General features: G+C 42.2%; 1 protein-coding gene across 2 annotated transcripts in view; it reads left to right on the forward strand.

The window, feature by feature from the left end:
• The window catches only part of LRRK1 (leucine rich repeat kinase 1), an 800,699-nt gene that overhangs the window by 378,202 nt on the left and 402,146 nt on the right, over positions 1–20,351 (forward strand). For both annotated transcript variants that reach the window (XM_085644543.1, XM_085644544.1), the window contains exons 6-7: positions 9,733–9,881; positions 19,364–19,590. In XM_085644543.1, coding sequence (XP_085500669.1) covers positions 9,733–9,881; positions 19,364–19,590 — 376 coding nt within the window. The remainder of the gene's footprint in view (positions 1–9,732; positions 9,882–19,363; positions 19,591–20,351) is intronic.

Consider the following 20,351-nt stretch of genomic DNA (forward strand, 5'->3'; position numbering starts at 1 on the left):
GAGACAAGAACAGAACCAACCCAATTATGTTTGAGCTTAAGAGCCCCAGCTTCTGATAGATGAGATTCTTGTAGTAAAACTAAGTTAGGATTATAAGAGGCTAAATGTGAAAGAATTCTCTGCCTTTTTATAGGATTAATAAAACCTTTTACATTCCATGTAGCAACTCTGAATGTAAGAATATAACCATAGAAGTAAAAACAATGGAATTAACAGTAGTGAAGGAATATAGGAAGAGCAATAGACTAAGGCAAAGAGTATGAAAAAGGTATATTAAGAGAGAAAAAGGAAGCGTAGAACAAAATGTAGTATATAGTACAAAAAAGAAAAGGATATCTGCAGACCAAAAGCAAGAAGGAGAGGAGAAGGGGAGAGGATAAGAGGAAACAAAAAAACAGAAAAGGGAGAAACAAAAAAGGGAGATTGGAAAGCCAAAAGAGGAGATAGTACATATCTAAAAAGGACAACTGATAGAACATACCTGTACTAGACAAGAACGAAATAACACTGGGGTGGTGACACGCTCGAAATGGAGGAATCTGAGCCACACCAAGGGCAAAGAAGAGAACAATGAGGAAAACTGACAAAACATGTTAAGTATATCGGACGAACCTGCAAGAATACAAAAAAGAACAACATAAGAGATATCACATACGATATAGTATTCAAAAGGTTATCGTCTAACAAACTAAGATATAAGAAAGAATCACACAATTGGACTACAATTCAATAACATTGAGAAACTCAATAGATACAGGCAAATATAAAATTAATCAACCATTGGAAGGACCAGCAGTGTCCATGTTGTTCGAAGTGTGAGAATGAATACATTTCTTAAGTTCCGCAGGATCTTCAAGTGACACAGTATTATTTTGGAAAGTCACCATGAAAATGCAAGTACGGAAGAGGCCATATCTGGCTCCAAGAGAGCAGAGAGAAGCTCGAAGGTTAAGAAACTCTTTTCTTCTAGCTGCGGTGGCATTAGAGACATCCTGAGAGAGGAACACCCTTTGACCAAGCCAAGACACTTGACATTTAGCCCTAGCTGCAGATATGACCGACAAGACAGTAAATTTCAAGAAGAGGATGATGACTCCTCTAGGTTTGACCGGAGATGTGGATAATGAAGGATGAGGACCAAGCCTGTGAGCTCTCCGAATATTGAGCGATGTTGAGGAGGGCATGTCTAACAACTTTGGCAGAAAGGAGGAAAAAAGAGGAGACAGAACATAAATACGTAGATTGTTCCTCCTGTTTTCCAAATCTTCAGTGTGCTGTTGTAGTCTGTGTACCTCCTTTTCCAAAGAATTAATTCTCTTGAGTCAAGCCTTGGAAAACCAAAAGTTACTGCTCCATTACAGATACTCTACTTTCCATTGAAGACCACTTTTCGTCCAGAAGTTGCATTTTGCTATTTGTTTCCTCTACAAACTGACGTGGAGCATGAATCTCCTCCAGCAACAACTCCAAGGAAATAGGAGGTGATGGCTTCTCAGGAGAGGGAGGATCATGTTTCAACCTTCTTGACACTGAAGGTGGAGATGTTTTATTAGCTACAGGCTGTGATGAGGAAGTAAGAGCAGAAGCTACACCAGACATTTCTTCAGCGACCGGTGATGGTGCTACTATTGATGAATGAGATATATTTCTCGCCAAAGATTGCCCTTTACGAATAAATACAAATTGTGGTTTTCGTAATTTACACATGAAAGGGAGCCAAAAAATTGAATGGAAATGGCAGAAACAAAAACGGTATTAGCTCCTCAAGAATACTACCAAATAATAATATACGTCCTCCATGACAGTTAATCTCCCTCAAAGAAGAAATATCATATGGCACTGAGCTGAAACACAATAAAACATCAATGTCAGGATAGTGAGTATGTTGCAGTTACTAGGGCAGAGCCATTTACTGTAGAGCATCCACAACCAATAAGGAAATTCCTTGTTAATGGACGGATGAATTCAGCTGAATAGAAGGTATTATTTGATTCCTGGGTTGAAACAATAATTGCCTCAGAATTATATATGCCATTGAAAGAGCCTTGAGGGATATACATTTTGGGTTAAGGCATATAGACCCAGTCACAGATTAAGCCATGCAGTAAGGCTGCAGGGGATCCATACTTCTGCAGGAATTCAAGAAAAGATGCCAGAAATGATTTTCCCTGTGTGTTGCATTCAGGCACTTACTTGAATGGGAAGTCGAAATGGAGGCCTTTCTGATGTGGCCATAACAATGCGAAAATTGAAGAGAAGCGAAGCGCGCTTCGTTATAACGAGCAGCTCATCATGTTGCCTCTAGGTTCTGCTTCAGGGACAGCTGTTTTCCACAGGCTAAACGGTGCTAAAAGCGCACCAGCAGACCGCAACTCGTCCCCGGTGCGGCGCAGCTCCCCGGTCAAGTGGCCATTTTGAGTGGTGCCAAAACCACGCCCCCGACCATGAAGCCTTCTGTCCTGTCCCTTTTACATTTAGGAGAAAAAACTAGGTTGCCTAATTTGAGTATATAAACGGCAGTCCTTGCAGTAGCAGTGGGGTCCATCTTAGGTCTAGAAAGGCTGGGTCTGTGTCAAATTTTCTAGATAACCACAGCTTTTGTGACAGAGTGCATTTAACTAACAAGATCATTCTGATTATCTGGTACGGATGTGGCCCTCTTGGTCCTATATTGGACACCTCCAAGCTATAGGCATCCTTAGCCATACATTCAGCATAAAATACTACTGACAATCTACTCAATTATTTTAAATGTCGCCTCCTAGTTGTGTCCATCTTCTTACACATCTCACCACCTTTTCCCTGTAGCGCCAGCTTCCTCCGTGTACAGATCTAGGTCAGATGTGTCCTTCATATGTACCAGATGGCCAGATCGGTCCCGGATTTTCAGGACAATCACATCAGATAAGTGTACATTCAATGGATCGAATGGAGGTAATTCACGTAGCCAGCATTTATCCTGAAAGTGGTGAGCCTTAGGTACAACTTCACCTTTGTTGGACAACTGTGTTGGGAATGCACTGCCTTGTAGTGCCATCTATACTGTTCTGATCTAGTGAAGAGGCACTGATACATACAGACATGCACACTGCCTACCATGCTGTATGCCTAAAGCACAGAGAAGTGGTGTGAAAAGCTGCTGCCACAGAGGAATGGCCTGAGCAGCTGCACTGTGCCCTCTAGGGTGGCAAACGTGCCCAGAACATTATGATTGTGATTCTGATGGCAGCTGCGTGATACCGCTGCCAGCTCTGATGGCAGTAAGCGTCTGCATATTGTGCACATGTAGGCTTGGAAACGTGAGTCATGCTAACACTGCAGGGTGTTTTTAAAATGGGGTTTTATTTGTCACATTTTTTCCTCAGGCACAATCGGAACCATGGAGTGAGCGGATATGAGAGAGAAACGCGTGGCACGTCACACGGGGTTTGAATGAGTGTGTGAATGTGTGCAAAGGCGCCAAGCCGGGCAGGCCAGAGAAGGGGAAGGGTGAAGAGAAGGGTAGAGTATTTAGATTTCAAGTAAATGGAAAAAATCATCTAAACTTGGATTTTTTTCTCTTTTAAAATAGAAAACGAAAGCAACAAATAAATACAAAATAAAAATACATGTAAAGAATTCTAGAACTGTCTAAACTATTCTTAAATTGTTTTGAAAGCAAACCGAGGATGTGATGTGACAGCGTAGGCAACAATGGGGACCTTTTGGGATTGCAGTCCCAGCTCTGTCCCAGCGGCCTTGAGGAGCTGCGTCCCCACCAGCCCGTACTATGAGTATTTCTCAATCGGGAGAGAGAACACTACTACCTTCCACTGCAAACGCGATCAATGAAAACATTCAAAATTCGGATTATTGCCTCTAAGAGAAATGGAAAACCAAAACGAGTTGTCGAAGCTAAATGTGTGCCTCGGGCCGGGGTGTTAACGCCTCGGTTCTTAACTTGAAACTATACTTTTTTTTAGCACAGAGCGGTCTGGGCGACGCTTACGTTTTTGAGCCTTTCGGGGCCTGGCTGTATTTGGATGTAGTGTAGAGGAGATGTGGGGAGGCTGTGCCACTTACAGATCCCGGCTGTGCTTTAGCGGCCGATTCCACTCGCCGCATAATCTGACGTCACAGCCACAGAGAGGAAGCCTTTCCATCACAAACGTTCCGGCATTTCTGCATTAGTTGTAGACAATAACAATGCTTCGTATGATGTAAACAGTTTTTGGAGTAAATATATAGAGGGGGGGCGTATTTATGTGGAGTAATTCTGTTAAGTGAGCGAAACGTTTCAGTAGGGTAAAACCGGATTTACAGTATGCTCGTGCGTAGGATTTGTAATTCTTTAGCAGGGCTGGTATCATAAAGCACTTTTACACCCACGGAATGCCAGCGTAGAGTTTTTTTGGGTCATCAACATGCACATTCCAGCTCGTTCTTGAAACCGTGCCTGCGTATTTGTGTTTTTTACAGCGAACATTAAACTAGTTCAGAGAACTCTCCTTCCCACAAGCTTGAAGCGTGTTTCTTGGCAGCACAGCTTGCTTTGTGCTGCTTGTCCACTACTGACCACACAAGAGAAGTAAGGCGGGAGGGGCGAGAGAGTTGGAAACCGCCCCCCAAGCGTTGAAATAGTTCAGGGCTTAGAGAAGTGTGAAGTCTGTAGCTTGCGTGCTCCCACCAATGATAAGGTCGCTGCATGGACTTGGAATCGCAAGTGCTGAGAACATAAAGGCAAGCGCTTCAGCACCCCACATAGAGGTAGTAAGCGCTATATACATTTTGCCATACAATACAATTCAGTACAATATATGTAGGATGTCAAAGCTGGACTCTGCTTCACACTTGTGCCATCTGGCTGCACAGCACAATAGCCTGACCCTGAACTCGCCCTCTTGAGGAGTCACCCGCCCTGGAATCATGTTCAGACTCCAAAAGTGGAGAATGCCTCCCATAGAGTGCAGTGAAGCCCCCCGTCTTGCAAAGCCTCCTCACCCTTCCATAAGTTACTCTCCGTTGACTTCAGTGCTGCCACCCGCTGAAAACACCGGTCTTCACCCTCCACGGACAGCAAACGGATTGAGTGGCATGTGACATGTAATCCTTGGAGGTGCCATCTAGAGACCAAAGGTAGGACCATACAGGGCAGGTTCTAGTCCCAACTTCTCCACTGACACAGGGTGTTTTCCTCTGCAAATCATGTATACTGTGTACACGATCACACTTGGTAGGGTTTTTTGGACCGCATCCATAACTGACATGCAGTGGCAATAGAGACCTGGTACCGGGTCTGGTGGATTAATGTCTCCTAACACTAATGTGCCCACTGTAGGAGCCTGTGTTTGACCTCATGGTCACAGGTTCACGTCCCGGCGGGTCCACTCGGCCTTTCATACTTCTGAGGTCGATAAAATGAGTATCATTGAGTTCAGTAACAATAAACATCTGTTATTCAGCGCCAAGATACCCAGCTGGGTGAACGTGCGCTTTGAGCAAAAAATAAAGCAAATGGATAATGTGCATGGACAATGGGAAGCATGGCTTGAACTTGGATGTGACGCGCTCCTGGCTTCCATAAAGTTACCGGAACCGACAATCTCTGATACCCAGTTGGAGATAATGGGATTTCTGGACACTGCTGTGTGCTCCTCTAAACTAGTTTCCACCACTGAAAGAAATACAAATATTGCTAGGTCTCTTCTCTAACAGGATGATCTCAAGATCAGTGGTATGGTACGGGCACTCCTTACATCTAAAAACACTCATTACGCAAAGAAAATGCTGTACTATTGGACTCCCTTCATCTGTACAAATAATCACTTCATGGTCTACCCCACCGCACAGTTTTTATCGAGCTCATGCAGTCATTTTATTTCGGACAGGTCTTAATTTTGGGTGACTCCTCTGGGATATGATGGAGAGAATGATGGCCAGAACAACATGGTGGGTCCTCCAATTCCGTTTTGGAAGCCTAAATCCTTAGGGTCCCTGTTGATACCTGTAAAGCAGGAGTCAAGGCTGTTGTCCTTTCCATGCTGGATTACTGTAGCGCCCGGTTCTTAAGGCTGCTTAAATATGAATGAATAAATAAGTCAATATGAGAATTTATAAAACGCGCAGATACTTCGATAATAAGTGTCCTGGCGCTGGTAGAAAAGGAAGGATTCTCAACCATAGTAAAAAAAAAATAGTTTCACGGATTATATTCACGGCCACTGGAATTATGCGGCAGGGGAGCACAAAATTATGGGGCAGGTTTTACCAAATTATGCAGAAAGAAAAGGCAAATCAGGCTGTATAATGTGCAACATTATTTTATAGTAGTACTTTATAATTTTGTAATTTTGCCACATGGTAATACTGTCTGGGCAAAGATTCCACCCCATTAGTACCAGTTTAACAACCAAATACAGAAATATGCCACTGAAAAATGACCAGTTAACCTTTGCGAGGTGCCTTCCACTGCGCGTGAACACACATCGCCACTTTCTTAGTAATTTTTGATCCAATCGTGCTAGAAACAATGATTTTTGGTAAAATCTGCAAAGTATACAGCAAATGATAGATAATATGGCAAATCCATAAATATGCAAATAAAATATCGGCCTCACAATTGCATAGTCCCAGGGGCCCGATTATATTAGAGCATCAAACAAAATGGTTTTTAATTGTTTTCTAAACGTGCCTTGGTTAGATTGGACCTGTAGAGAGGCTCTGCATGTAGTGACTGACTGGCTGAGAACGACCACCAAGCCTGACCTTTTTAGTCTTACCAGACGGGGTGGTAGATACCAAGAAAACAATGAAGAGATATAGATCCTTTGGCCTGTCACAAAGATAGCTTTGCGACTCAACATAGAACCATACACGGGCATCTTTTTGCAAATGCCAGTGAAGTGAAGACTATTCAGTTCTTGCTTTTGGTATCCTTCTATTGAGGCCTACGATTGTATGTGCAGCTGCATACTGAATAACTTGCAATCTGGGTAAAAAAAAAAAAAATGGACGCCCAACTTGCAATGAATCTCAGTAATCAAGTCTGGTTTCAAAGCTTTCCTGGAAGAGGAGGAAAGGAAATGAAGACGCTTCCTAATAATAAGATGGAAACAGATGGCAGTGAGCATCTTAATATGCTCTGCAGAAGAAACTTTGGAATAAGAAATTCGTTCCTAAATTCCTTCCATACTCAGATGGCTTGGGAAGAGTTCCCACAGTTTAAGGTCACCAGCTATTTGTCCAAGCAGCGGGAATTCCGTTTAGTGCCAGTGAGTTTTGATTCATCCACACAAATACATCTTTGAGGCAGAAGGACATTTTTTGAGTTGTTCCTTCATTATTCCCTAACTAACCTCCAAATGAGTTTTTCCATCTGCATAGTCCAGAAATTGAAGCCGTAGGGGGCAATGAGTTTGATACCAACACTGCGACCAGGTACCAGGTCCTCGTGTTATTGCACAGGATGTGTCTCAACAGGAATGATTAAGAAACTGTGTCTGCATTTACTGTTTTACAAGTGTAAAATAGACAACCAATAATCTACAGTTTATTTAACAATATGCATTTCGTGATAATTTTGCCTATATTATGTACGCAACAATAACAATGAAAATTTTTCCTACATTTTTAGATGTGATAATTACTAACGACATGTATGTCAGATACTGCTTGACCATACAATAATCTTTTTTTTGTTTGTTTTTGTTTGCTGTACATGGCATCTTGGCAGTACAGTCTACCTGTTTATTAAACCTTTATTTATGCTAACAGTACTGATAATAATAAAAACTTCAAGAATCTTTCCTATTTCCAACATGGCGGCTATGACTACCACTCCTCCTTAATGATGGAAAGTTGATGTTTGACATATTAACTTCCCTGCCCAATTAAGTCCTTATGCTATGACTCTTTCCCACTTTTAGTATGGCGACCCAGATCAGACCTGTCTCAGACTAGTCTTTCTACATACATACGTCATAGTGAACCCCAAGCTCACAGAATGAAATAAAAAACACAAAAAGGGTTTAGGGACCCCCTATGAATCGCAGTCGAAGGGGCATAAAAGGGTTGTTGTCTCCGAATTGCGATTTGGCATGGTATGTATCAGTGGTTGCGGTCCCACACTGATAAGCACCGAGGAAGTGCCTTCTTGGGACCTCTTCTCTTTTGAGAATTGTATTGAGCTAACTTGAGGGGGGAGTCGGCAGTGGTCAAACGGTCACTCTAACAATATTTAAAATGTGTTTGAAGAAACTGGAAAGAGACTATCTTAGGGGCATATGTATGAAGCCCATTTCCCATTCGCAAACAGGCCGATTCTCAGAATCGGCCCCTTTGCGAACGGGAAAAAGCCTTTTGGGAAGTATCATCCCAAAAGGCCCTCGCAAAATAGGGAATCGCACAGTTAGCGATTCCTTATTTTGCGAAAGCATTTAAGGAATCGCAAATTGCGATTCCTTAAATGCGATGTAATAAGCATCGCAAATTACCACCAACTTCAAGGTGGTGGTAATTAGCGATTTCTTTGTAAAATGCACTTTTTTGCATTTTTCAAATTGTCATGTGTAGCACATACATGCCCTTAGGGCATGTATGTGTGCCACATGTGCACACATGAACATTTCAGGGGTGCAACAGGGTGTCCTTTTCTAATTGAGAATCGCAAATTGAGAATGTCTTCCCATTCATTCCTATGGGCCTCCTAGCCCATAGGAATGAATGGGAAGGTATTCCTTATTTGCGAATCTCAATTTGCGATTCGCAAATAAGGAATATGTGAGATACGCAAAATTATTTGCAAATCCCACATACATTGCATTTTGCGATTCTCAAATTGCGATTACCTAAAAATCGCAATTTGAGAATCGCAAAATGCGTTTTTCATACATATGGCTCCTGGTTGAGTAGTGTAATTACACATTCATTGCATATCCCACTATTTAAACAAGATATTGGTAACCGTTACAGAGAGCTAGGGCACCAAATAATTTTTGACAAAGTTGGAATTATTATTCAGTCTTCATAACCTGTCTATGGCAAACCTATACAGTTTATGAAGGCTGAATTATGATTCCATATTTGCCAAAATATGCTTGACATAGACTTCAGTGGGGTTTCCCGCTTTTTGAAAATCCTCCTCACCCTTCCAAAAATAATTACTCTCCACTGACATTAGTGGTAACCACCCACCACAAATGCCTGACTTCACCGTACGTGAAGCTTGCTCACACTGATGTAGTGTAGCCCTTGGAGATGTCGTCTAATGACCAATGGTCTGGCCACCTATGGAAGGTTCAAACCCTGAAATCCCCACTGAATGAAACTGTCCTTGGCAAATCATTTGCATCTTCATGTACATTGAATCCTGTTGTCTGTCAAAATAGGAGGCCCCTTGAGGAAATTCAAGTCTCAGTTACATGCAACAACTAAAAAAGCATGGTGACCTCTATATTGGTTTCAGCACTCCAAATCTGCAGATAACATACCGTAATCATTCATTTTAAACTTTTACTTGATGGGGTATTTTTTCGAGATCATTTTTCCTTCACAGCCTCTAAAACAGAAGTACTCAAGTGTGTGTTTGCTCTGCATGTGTATACAGTTGGCTCTGTGTGCAGGCTTTGTTCTTTCATTTGGCACAGCCAAGGGTATTTCCTTTCCTTAGGTGTAATAAACACGTCCTCCGCGGATTTATTGCATTAAAAAAATGCAGACAATCTGATCCCTTCCTTTTAATCTTTCTGTTCATAGGCAACGAGGAAATAGCCCTATTCTTGCTGCAGAATGGCGCCTTCTTCTGTTCTTACGTCTTGATGGATAACCCGCACTTAACCAAAGGTATCCTGAGGAAGTACTTCACTGAACCGACCACCCCTCTAGGAAACATGTCCTCGGAAGCAGTAAGTTTTAACAGTTTACAATCCTGCCTTTTGATGTGATGGAGAGCAGTTTCGTTCAGCGTGGCCCAGCAGGGCGGGCGCGTGCAAGACTCTCGGTACCTGACTGGCTAACCGAGCCCGTCGATTGCCTCAGGTGACATAGATCCTGGCTCCGAGTGTATGTTTTTTTGGGGAGATAATAAATACCGCACTTGTCGATTCTGTTTTTTTGGGGATAAAGTTTTTCTTTCAGTCTTAAGCTACCAGTACAACATCACATACAGACGTCATTGTCTGAATTCATTGGCGCATTCGTCATGTATGTCACAGAGTAATTTAGAGAGTTTGTCAATGCTGCACACGAGCTGAGTCTCTGCCAAAATATTTTTATTTTCTTCATGCTCAGATTCCCTTGTGTCACAGTCCCACCTCTAGCTGTTTCAGTTTGGGATTTGCATGTGGTTCAATCTATCGTGATCCCTGCTCCCATCTGCTAGGTACATGTGCAGCGCAAGTCCTTTGGTCTAGATACGCTTGGCAGTGGCGTAGCATATATCTCCAAGTGTATCTTAAACTGTATTACATCTTGTAGTCAGTACTTGACCTTAAGGAGTCCATTCTACCCCATGTCATGGCCGCTCTCCATTTTTCCAGCTGTTGTGCTGTTGCAGCGTGTTTCCTGCTCGCCTTGGGAATGTCTTTCACATACCAGAGAAGTGCAACCAGGGAGCATGGTGTCAAAGTATGTGTTATCATTTTGTTTATTGCTTAAAAGTAGGATCCACTAATCACGGGATGCTCTCATTCCACGGGTGGGGAAGGGGGGTGATTTGAGGGCAAGGCCAGCCCATATTAATCTCCCCCTCCCCCAATGACCCAGGCAGGCAGCTGGCGCCGCAATTAACGAAAAATAGTTTTACCTAGACAACCTGCATTCACATTTGAATGCATAGAGTGTAATCGAAAATAAAACATAGGCGCCGGAAGTAGAGGTGCAGCACCCCCAAAACAACCATGCTGCAGTTCAGAAGGTAACAATTGCTTTACATTGTGTTTTTAACTTGTTTACATTTGCTGTGCATTCAAAGACAGAGGTCACATGTCAGGCTATGCTTGCCGCTTATTCTATCACCATGGAGATTGGTGTTTACGTTTCTTTCTCTGATTACAAAGTGAGAACATCTTGTGAAGTGAACTATCTGATAGTCTCCCTGGAGTACAGGGAGTGCCACAAGAAAGGCTGCAGGATGGCATTTCTTTTTCTAATACACAGCAAAATGTAAACACTTGTAAATAAACTGTAAAATATTTCACAAAATATTGGTAATTAAGAAAGCGCAAATGAAGCACATCTTGTATTGTAATTCAGAAGTATGATGGAAACAAACATTTAAATAGGATTAAAACAAATCTTGGTGATAAACAAATTATAAATATTGTACTGTAATGTTTTTTATTACAGCATTTGTATAGTGCTTACTACCCCAAAGTGGGCATTGAAGCGATTACACTGACCCAGCATTCTTTTTGGCCCTTTTCTCTCTAACCATCTTTACAATCGTGTGATGCTATCTGTAGCTGAGAAGGTTTGGAGATAATGGGCTGAGGTAGAGCTCCGTGAATTGGTCTGGGAGCCTAAATATGATGTGCACATTCCACCACGAACTCTGGGAATTGGTCTGGGAGCCTAAATATGATGTGCACATTCCACCACGAACTCTGGGAATTGGTCTGGGAGCCTAAATATGATGTGCACATTCCACCACGAACATCTGTGAGGGATTAGTTAAGCCAAATAGCTCTGCCATCATGTTCTCCATGGAGTCTTTCATGTGGCTCATTGCTGTTAATTCTGGTGTTCCTAGGATGTGGATGTTGCTACTGTGTGAGTGGGCCACCAGCTCTTCATTCTTGAGCTTTATCCTGTCCATTTTATTCAGCAGCGCTTTAGCACTCGTAGCTCCATCAGCAGCTTTGTCCTCGATATTGGGTATCCTGCACCTAGCTGAGTCTATGCTGGCATGTTGAATAAGTAGCCAATTCTTCAGACCATCAATACAGTATGTAAGGGAATCAATTTTGCCATCTATGACAGACAAACTGGTTCTCAGCAGCTGTGATGAGGCCAGTTACAGCCCATCAGTAAAATAGCAGTATGTTACCATTAGCTGCTGCACCACTGCAGCCATACTGCACGCGCACTCGCTATGACATAAATATTAGGCTCTCGCAACGATGAAGTGGTTGAAACTTTACATGAACTTTGATTCAAGCCAGTAGACTGGTTATTTGGGTTGTGTTTGATCCCATAATTGCAGCTTGGTTTTTATATTATGTTGAAAGTTATAGCGTAGGTTGCACCTGCCGTTGAAAATTCACATTGATCTTTAATAGGAGTCTCTTTCTGCCATGCTGCAATGTACTACTGGTCTTAGTTTATTTTTACAGTCTTACTGCGCCCATGCACATTTTTCCTCCGTGGGCAGTGACGGAGGTCTCCACTTTCGGCAGAAGTTCCAGCGCTCTGCCAGACTGCCCCCAGTGTAGTTCGGGACTTATCTGGGCACCCACTCTGTCGACCGGGCGAATCAAGACCTAGAATGTCTGGTGTGTGTAAGTAGGTCTGGCGCATTTACACAGTGAACGTGAGCCTTTCTTCCTCTCTTCGGTCCATGCCCCCTCACCGACCATGGATTGTTGCTATCGAGCAAGGCTTTCTGCACTCCACATTGCTTCTGGGTACCAAACGCCATGTTGATCACACTCACGGCAGCATTTGAAGTGAGCTGTGAAAACGATTCTGTCTTTGGCCGCAGGGGAGGTGTTGCAGTGCGGCTAACTTGTTAGGCACCCTCTAAAACCTTTCTTCAATATAGATATTTCTCAATTTAATGTAGTTTGTTTTGTTGGATCCTCCTGTATATTTGTGAGATTTTCAGGCCTCCGCTATTCTCAGAGTTTATTCTTACTAAGATACTTCCATTTTGTTCTCTTTAGAATCTATTTCATGACCGGAAATATGACAATCTTCTCCAGATCAAGTTCTAAATCTTAGATGTGGGCAAGATAGGTTCCATTCTGAAGTCTTCGAATGACAGTATTTGTCCTCCAGAGGCAATCTGGTCTATTGTCATAATGTGTACCTTTTCCAAATTTTTCACCCAGATTAACTGACTTGAATAATTATATAGATTTATTATTCTATATGACAACACCATCTTGTACGTCTATTTCAAGCTTGTTTTTTCTTAGTAGACTTCACAAAGTACCTTTTTGAGCTAGAAGTAAGCTCATTCTCCAGTTATTTGTTTTTCCAATGACAATGGCTTTGAGTACCTGTTAAAAATTGTTTTTTTGATTGAGTGGGTGAAAAACGTTTCTCAAGCAACAACCTTAATTCGTCGGGGTGAACCACAAAAAGTCACTCTATTAATGTCAGACTTTGGTATGATTGCTAGTAGTGCCAAATCCACGGGTGCGAAGATAACGCCTCTTCCCTCCCTCAGAGCTATGACACCTCCAGGTCAGATACACTGAGGATAGTCGAAGCCCCCAGGGAGTGGAGAGACTGGAAACGATCACCAGGACCACAACGGGGATATTCAAGGCACCCTGTAGAGAAGAGAGAACAGACAGAGACAAGGTTATAGTTAACCCACCCAAGGAATTAAAGAAACAAACAACCTGTCAGATGTTATGCCTGCCCATACTCACACTCTTTACCAAGACTCTCCGCTGTATTGAAGATTCTGGATTAAACTGAAATAACAGCGGGTGACCAATTAAGGACTAAGAAGTCCGACCATTCTTTTCAAAGTACAAGGGAGTTTGATTATCAGGTGGAGAACACAGAGTGGATGACCAGCGATAAACAACTCGCAGTAAATGAATAAAGTTTGTTCAAAAGTACAAGACTCTCCAAAGGGATTGATGTCTCTTATCTTGATGTAATTTACAGTCGACAGTTTTGTGTTCACGCTCGTCAGCGCTCACGTGCACAGAGAAGCATCAATAAAAAAATGAATTCAAAAATGTCTTGAAGGCGGTACAATAGTGAGGAAAGGTTTACGATGTCGTGTACTTCGACAATGAAGACTTAACTGATATTGAAGGCTCCGTTCAGCATTATTCTTCGCTCCCTCGATAACGCCAAAAACTGTTCTCATGAAGAATAAACACTGCGTGTGCACGTTGGCCCACGGTCCGCTACGGAACCAATGTCAGTCTCTCCGGGGTTGCAGTTCGTGAAGGCGGGGGCAGTGTTTCCAAGGCGGGATTGAGCAGGCGAGGGCAATTCTCCGAAGTACTTTTGGGAAGGCGGGTACGTGAACAGGCCTCAGGTGCTCTGAAGGGGAACAGGGTACTACGAGGATGAAAGGTCCTTCGTATTTCCGTGAACCGGCAGTAAGATAGGTGAACTAGTAAACTCGAAATTCAGGCACAAGATACTCGAACAAGGGGGGCGTGATCCTCAACTGGATAGAAGGTCAAGCACCTGTTACAAGGGGCTGTTTGTTTATAAACCATAACGAGTCTTCTGATTGGTCTCAGAGCATCATGGGCAGGCAAACCATGCAATAACCATCGCAATGCATCATGGGACATGTAGTCTGTTGCTTGTTCTCAATCCCAGAAAACGCACATGAAGCCCGACTGTTAACAATTAACCTGTGCTTAACCCTCTGGTAGCTGGGTACACAAGCAGTCAGGCATAATGTACAGGTAATGTATAAAGTATTTAAGCAGCCCTTCAACAGTAATAAAGTGAAAACGCAACAGAATAAAAGTCCCACACCAAGTTACAAAAATAAAGTACAATTGAATACATTTTGACACCAAAATGACATAAATCCAATCAGTAAAACCGGAGTTAAATTTAAAAAAAGTTTTTAGTAAAAACAAACTCCTAAAAGATCAAATTGCCAATTGTGGACATCTAGTCATGCAAGACCGGGCAAAATTGAAAGTTATAGCCGACCACTTTGGAGTGCATTTTGGATACAAGGAGTAGATTGGGCTCGATCTCAGCTGACCTTTGGACTTTCTGAAGTAAAATGTCTAAGGAGTTTAAGTTCAGCGGGGCAAGGCAGCCAATGATGTCAGAGGAGAAGGCGTCATCATCGTAGAGCGACTGGACGAAGTTGCGGTGAAGATTTCCACGTTTGGACTGTCACTTTTTTAGAAGTCAAAAATCTTCAGCTGGACAAAACTGCAGGATGTAACCGACGAGGGATCCACAAGGCCAGAGACCCCTTCTGTGACAAGTCACTGAACAGGATTTTCTGCTGCAGAGAAGAGCGTAGTGGGAGCTACTCTGATGTCGGGCCCACCAGCGATGCACCTTGGACAGATTTGCGAGCAGGTAGGCCTTGGTGTCCTTTCAGTTCTTAGTGTAGTTTTTGACTCAAAAATGTTTTAACTCCCAAGTTTTGGTTTTTCATTTTTTGAGCACCATTAGCACAACGTCCAAGGGTTCAGAACTGGGTGGGCACCACTTGGAGGACAGAACATCAGGCAGGGTCCAAGTGTAGAGTTCATGCTGTCATAGCTTTTTGTGTCTCTGTAACTCAGAACACTAGGCCAGCCAAGTAGCCTTTGGAGTCATTCTGATAATCCTGGGTTCAGGCAGCTGGGCAGTTCTTTAGCATCAGGGTTGTGCCCTGAGGGTTCAAGGCAGGCTTTCTGCAGCTGGGCAGTTCTCTGAAGTACAAAGCAGGCCTCAAGCAGCAGGGCAGTTCTCTGAAGTGCAGCGCAGGCCTCCTGAGTGTCCTCCGTGAGTCCAGGAGTGAACTGAAGAGTAGGTGTTGGTGTCCTACTTTTATATCTGGTGCTAGCTTTGAAGTGAAATAAACTTCTAGAGATTCCCACCACAGTTGGATCTGGAATTTCCTTCCTCCTTGCCCAGGCTCAAAGGGGACAAGGGTGGGAAAAAGCTAGTGTAAAGTTATTTGCGAGTGTGCTTAAGCAATTCCTTTGAAATGTAATTGTGTCAGGGAAGAGCTCCACCCCATATCCTGGTAAGAGGGCCCATTCTGCCAACACCTCATCCCCCTTTGTCTCACTGTCTGGGAGGAATACACAAAGACCAACTGGTCAGTCATGTGATACAGGACACAGGCTACAGGCACCAAATGGTTAGGACAAGATAATGCCAACTTCCGAAAAGTGGCATTTTCAGAATTGTGACTTAAAATCAAACTTTATTTTTAAAAGAGGATTTTGAATTACAATTCTTAAGAGACCAACCATGACATTTCTACCTCTCCCCAAACAAAAGTGATCACTTATTAAATGTAATAAAGCAACCCATTGTTATCCTATGGGAGAGATGGGCCTCACAGTAGTAAAAACTGAATTTAGGAGTTTTTCACCACTAAGACATTTAGGGCCTCATGTAGGTAACATACTATTTACCGATTCATAAATACCAAATTTTACCGATTCGGTATTTATGAATCGGTAAATAGTATGTAGGTAAATAATCGGTAATTATTTCCGATTCGGTAAATATCGGTATTTATGAATCGGTATTTACCGAATCGGTACTAATGCATCCCTTCCCATTCATTCCTATGGGCCTGGAGGCCCATAGGAATGAATGGGAAGCCAGTTACTATTACCGATTCGGTAAATACCGAATCGGTAATAGGGGAGGCATTATCATGGGTGGCAGGGTGTCACATTGACACCCTGTTGCACCCCTGATTCGTGCATGTGTGCACATGTGGCGCACATACATGCCCTAAGGGCATGTATGTCTGCCACATGGCACTTTACAAATAGCACAAAAATGCTTTTTGTAAGGTATTCGTCATTTACCATCAACTTGTAGTTGGTGGTAAATAACGAATCAGACACCAATAATGCACTCACTTGAGTGCCCCCTACATTGCATTTCTGGATTCACCAATTCGGTAAATACCGATTCGGTAAATACCGAATCCAGAAATCAGCCACCTACATCTCAAGTGCCTCAATACCGGTCGGTAACGGGATATTTACCGATTTTCGGCCGTTACCGACCGGTATTAAGGTACCTACATGAGGCCCTTAAAAACTAAAATTACATGTCCACTTTTTTAAATACACTGCACCATGCCCTATGTGTTGTTTTTAGGGCTACCTTAGGAGGGACTTACATGTATTAAAAAGAGAGGTTTATTTGATTTAAGGCCTAATTTGCAGAGCTTAGCTGGGGTCCAAAACGTACTATGTAGTAACCAGTATTTGCATTGGAGTATGATTGAAGATATTTTACTCTTGGTGGCATGTTTCCAAATCAGTGTCCAAATGTTAACCGTTAGGTGGGAATAGCCTTCCCTAAGGCAAGAGTCTGACTACTTGTTTTGATATTAATGATTGGGGTTAGAGCTTGATTCCTGGAGAAACCTGTAGATTTGCGAGATTTGATGAGTTTGGGTGGCTAGAGAGCCAAGTTTCAAAGTATACTTAGTGGTTGATGGTTTTGGAAGTGTTGGTTGCGATTGATCATTACTTTGAGTTTTAGGAAGTTATAGAATTCCTTATTGGGAATGCCTGAAAACGCTTGAAGTAGGAAGAACAGGATGGGGCTGTCTTTATTGATTTTATTGATCACATCCTTGATGTATAGAATATTGTGGGATGACCATGAGTGCCAGTGGTGGGCTTTCAGTTTTTTTAAGTGGGTTGTGCTCGATAGATGTATATGAGGAATGTTTGATTCAGCTCGAGCAGAGCTTGTCTAGGTTTTCTACAGCAAGCATTGTGTCACTAAGAATATTTAAGGAATGTTGTGGTTTAAAGTAGTCCATTAAGATAGATGCAAACGCGTAAATGGTCGAAAGAGGTATTTCTCAATATCTGTGCACAGGGGAGGCTGGAGTATGGGGTTTGGACTGAACCAGTGTGTGGATTGTTTCAGTAAGCAAGCCATTCCATCTTACTGGAGTAGGGTAGCCCCACTCCTCCTTTCTCTTTACCAAGTAATAGGACTTTGGAAGTGATTCTGTTTTTTTTTTAACGCCACCTAAATAAAGTGGAACACTTGCTTAGAGTTTTGAAGAAAGAGTACGTTAATAGGAGGAGGAACATACTGTACGTAGAGGGCAGGGATGGACCCTACTATGAAGCATGCCACCAAGGGGAAACCCGGTGGGTGAGGGTTACTTGAAAGAATTTTTTTTTTCTTTCTCCCAAGTTGCTGCAAGGTGTGCTTTCTTCCTTTTCTGATGCGGAAGGGACCTTTTTTGGTTATTTGCATGGCCTCGAGCACAAACAAAATCTCATTCACACTGATTTGATTGCACTTTCCCCTGACAAAACGATAAGTTGAGTTCATGACCATATGTCTTTTAATGCATAATGTCCTACAAGGCCTTGAACTTCTACAACTGGATGATGCCACATATGCCCACCCTTACTAGATTGGCCAAAACAGAATTTTGCTCTACTGGTGAGATGCACATGAAGGGCTATTTACTATGTGTACCAGACACCTTCCCCCTGTGAACCACTTTCTCTTCACTTTTGCCTTGAAATGACTTTCAGAGATCAGGCTATCCCAGAAAGTGTATCCGTTCCATCAGGTGATTGGACTACTTAGCTGTTGTTCAATAAAATGAGTTGAGTATATTAAGTTCGAAGTTTCATATTTTCTATCACTGTTACCACCTCAGTCACACAAAAAGCTTTAACTTGGTCTCTGCGCAATGTTCGCGCTAAATACAAGCAATAGATAGGAAAAAATATGTAGTATACCTTCCATCATTCAAAGTGTTTCTCATAGGTTTCAATTTGGAGCATGATGTTTTCCACATCTTTAAATTGGTTACCTCCATTTTAATATGTTCCCTCCTATGGTATATGTTGGAATATGAAAGGTATGGGGCTTTTACTTGGTTCATGGAATCTGTGTGGAATGGATGTATTGGATTAGAATTCTGGGATTTTAAGTTGGTCAGTTGGAGCCTGGCTGGTGTGAGGTTGTTTGCCTCCCCCATTGTTGCAAGTTCTTGTTGCTTCTTTACTTGTGGACGTGGAATAAAGACAACTGGATCCAAAATTTGAGGATCTTTTTTTTTTCCTTAACCACTCCATCAACTGATGATTGGATGTGTTGATTAATACCGGTCATCATAACTGTAATTGCATTACTACTATAAGCAGGACAATGGCATCCCCATGTACCCTCTACAGGGTATCTTTATTAACTGTTTAAAACATCAGCGGTGCTTACAAACTCAGAATCGGTGGTCACAAAGAGGTTGCAGAGGTAGATTTTCTGTATTAAAAAGATTCATTCGTTTTCGAGTTTAATACTTTTAAAATCCGTTTCCATTTGTGGTGTATGTTTCACTAGAAATGAGGAAGATGTACTGTACAGAGTTATGAATTGGATTTTGTTTTTGCAATACGCTGGTGTAAATGTTCCCACTTGTCTATATTTGTATCAGTCAGTGTGCTAATGTAATGTTATCAGTGGAAGTAAATAATGCAAATGTTGATCCGTTTCTGATTCCTAGGCTACCTGCTTACGGTGGACAAACCTCAAGCTTCCATGGGTGGAATTGGACTGGTTTATTGATATTTCCCGCCACATTGTGGAACTGGACCTATCTGCGAATTGCCTGACCGCCCTTCCTTCGATAGTTCCATGGGGTCTCATACACCTCCAGAAACTTAACCTCAGTGATAACCAGCTGACTGAAGTACCCAATGTAAAGTCATCTGACGAAATTCTCTGTACACGGTGAGTTGTGGTGCTTCACTCACATTATGCTCACGATAACCACACATTGATTGTCGAGTGTTAACCTTGAATAGCAGCACCCCTGTATACTGAGTCCAATGCGACTTTCTGTTGAACAAGCCTGAAACTAACTTTGCTCAGTAACTGGCAAAATGTATACTACTTTAATATCATGGAAGAAATGCCACCCTACAAAAATATTTTGCCTCCCAGGGTCATGGCGAGGAATAGGAGAAACAAAAGTAAATGCAATTTCTTAAACTTAGTGTTGTGCCTGGCAAAACAAATTAATTGTGATAATTCGAAATCGAATAAAGCCCACAAGTTGAAGAACTGGATGAAAGTCTTGCTGAAGTGGCCAGAATTAGAAACCACTGAATCGAGCAACTTGAGGAAGAAAATAGAAGAAGACTGGAGTAACATATTAGACTGGGAGGAATACATCCTCGATCTAGTGAGAAGATGCTCTTACGAGAAAGACCATTAGAACACTTCCGAGGTGTATGTATTTGTGTTTCCATAAGGTAATCTTAACTAAGTTTGTTGGTTGGATTTGAGCTCAAATGGTTCAAGTTCACTGCTGGTTAGGGGTTGGACTGCTGTTAGTGGATCATTCTAAAACGTTCATGATGTATACTCAGTTTTAGACTAAATAATGTATTGTCCTATAAAAACCAATCAATAAGATTGAAAAATATCTTATTAAGAATATCAACGACCCCAAAATATTGTGACAGAAAGTCTATACATGTAAGTATCTG

Source organism: Triturus cristatus, chromosome 3_1, assembly GCF_964204655.1.
Source record: "Triturus cristatus chromosome 3_1, aTriCri1.1, whole genome shotgun sequence".
In the NCBI taxonomy this organism is placed as follows: Eukaryota; Metazoa; Chordata; class Amphibia; order Caudata; family Salamandridae; genus Triturus; species Triturus cristatus.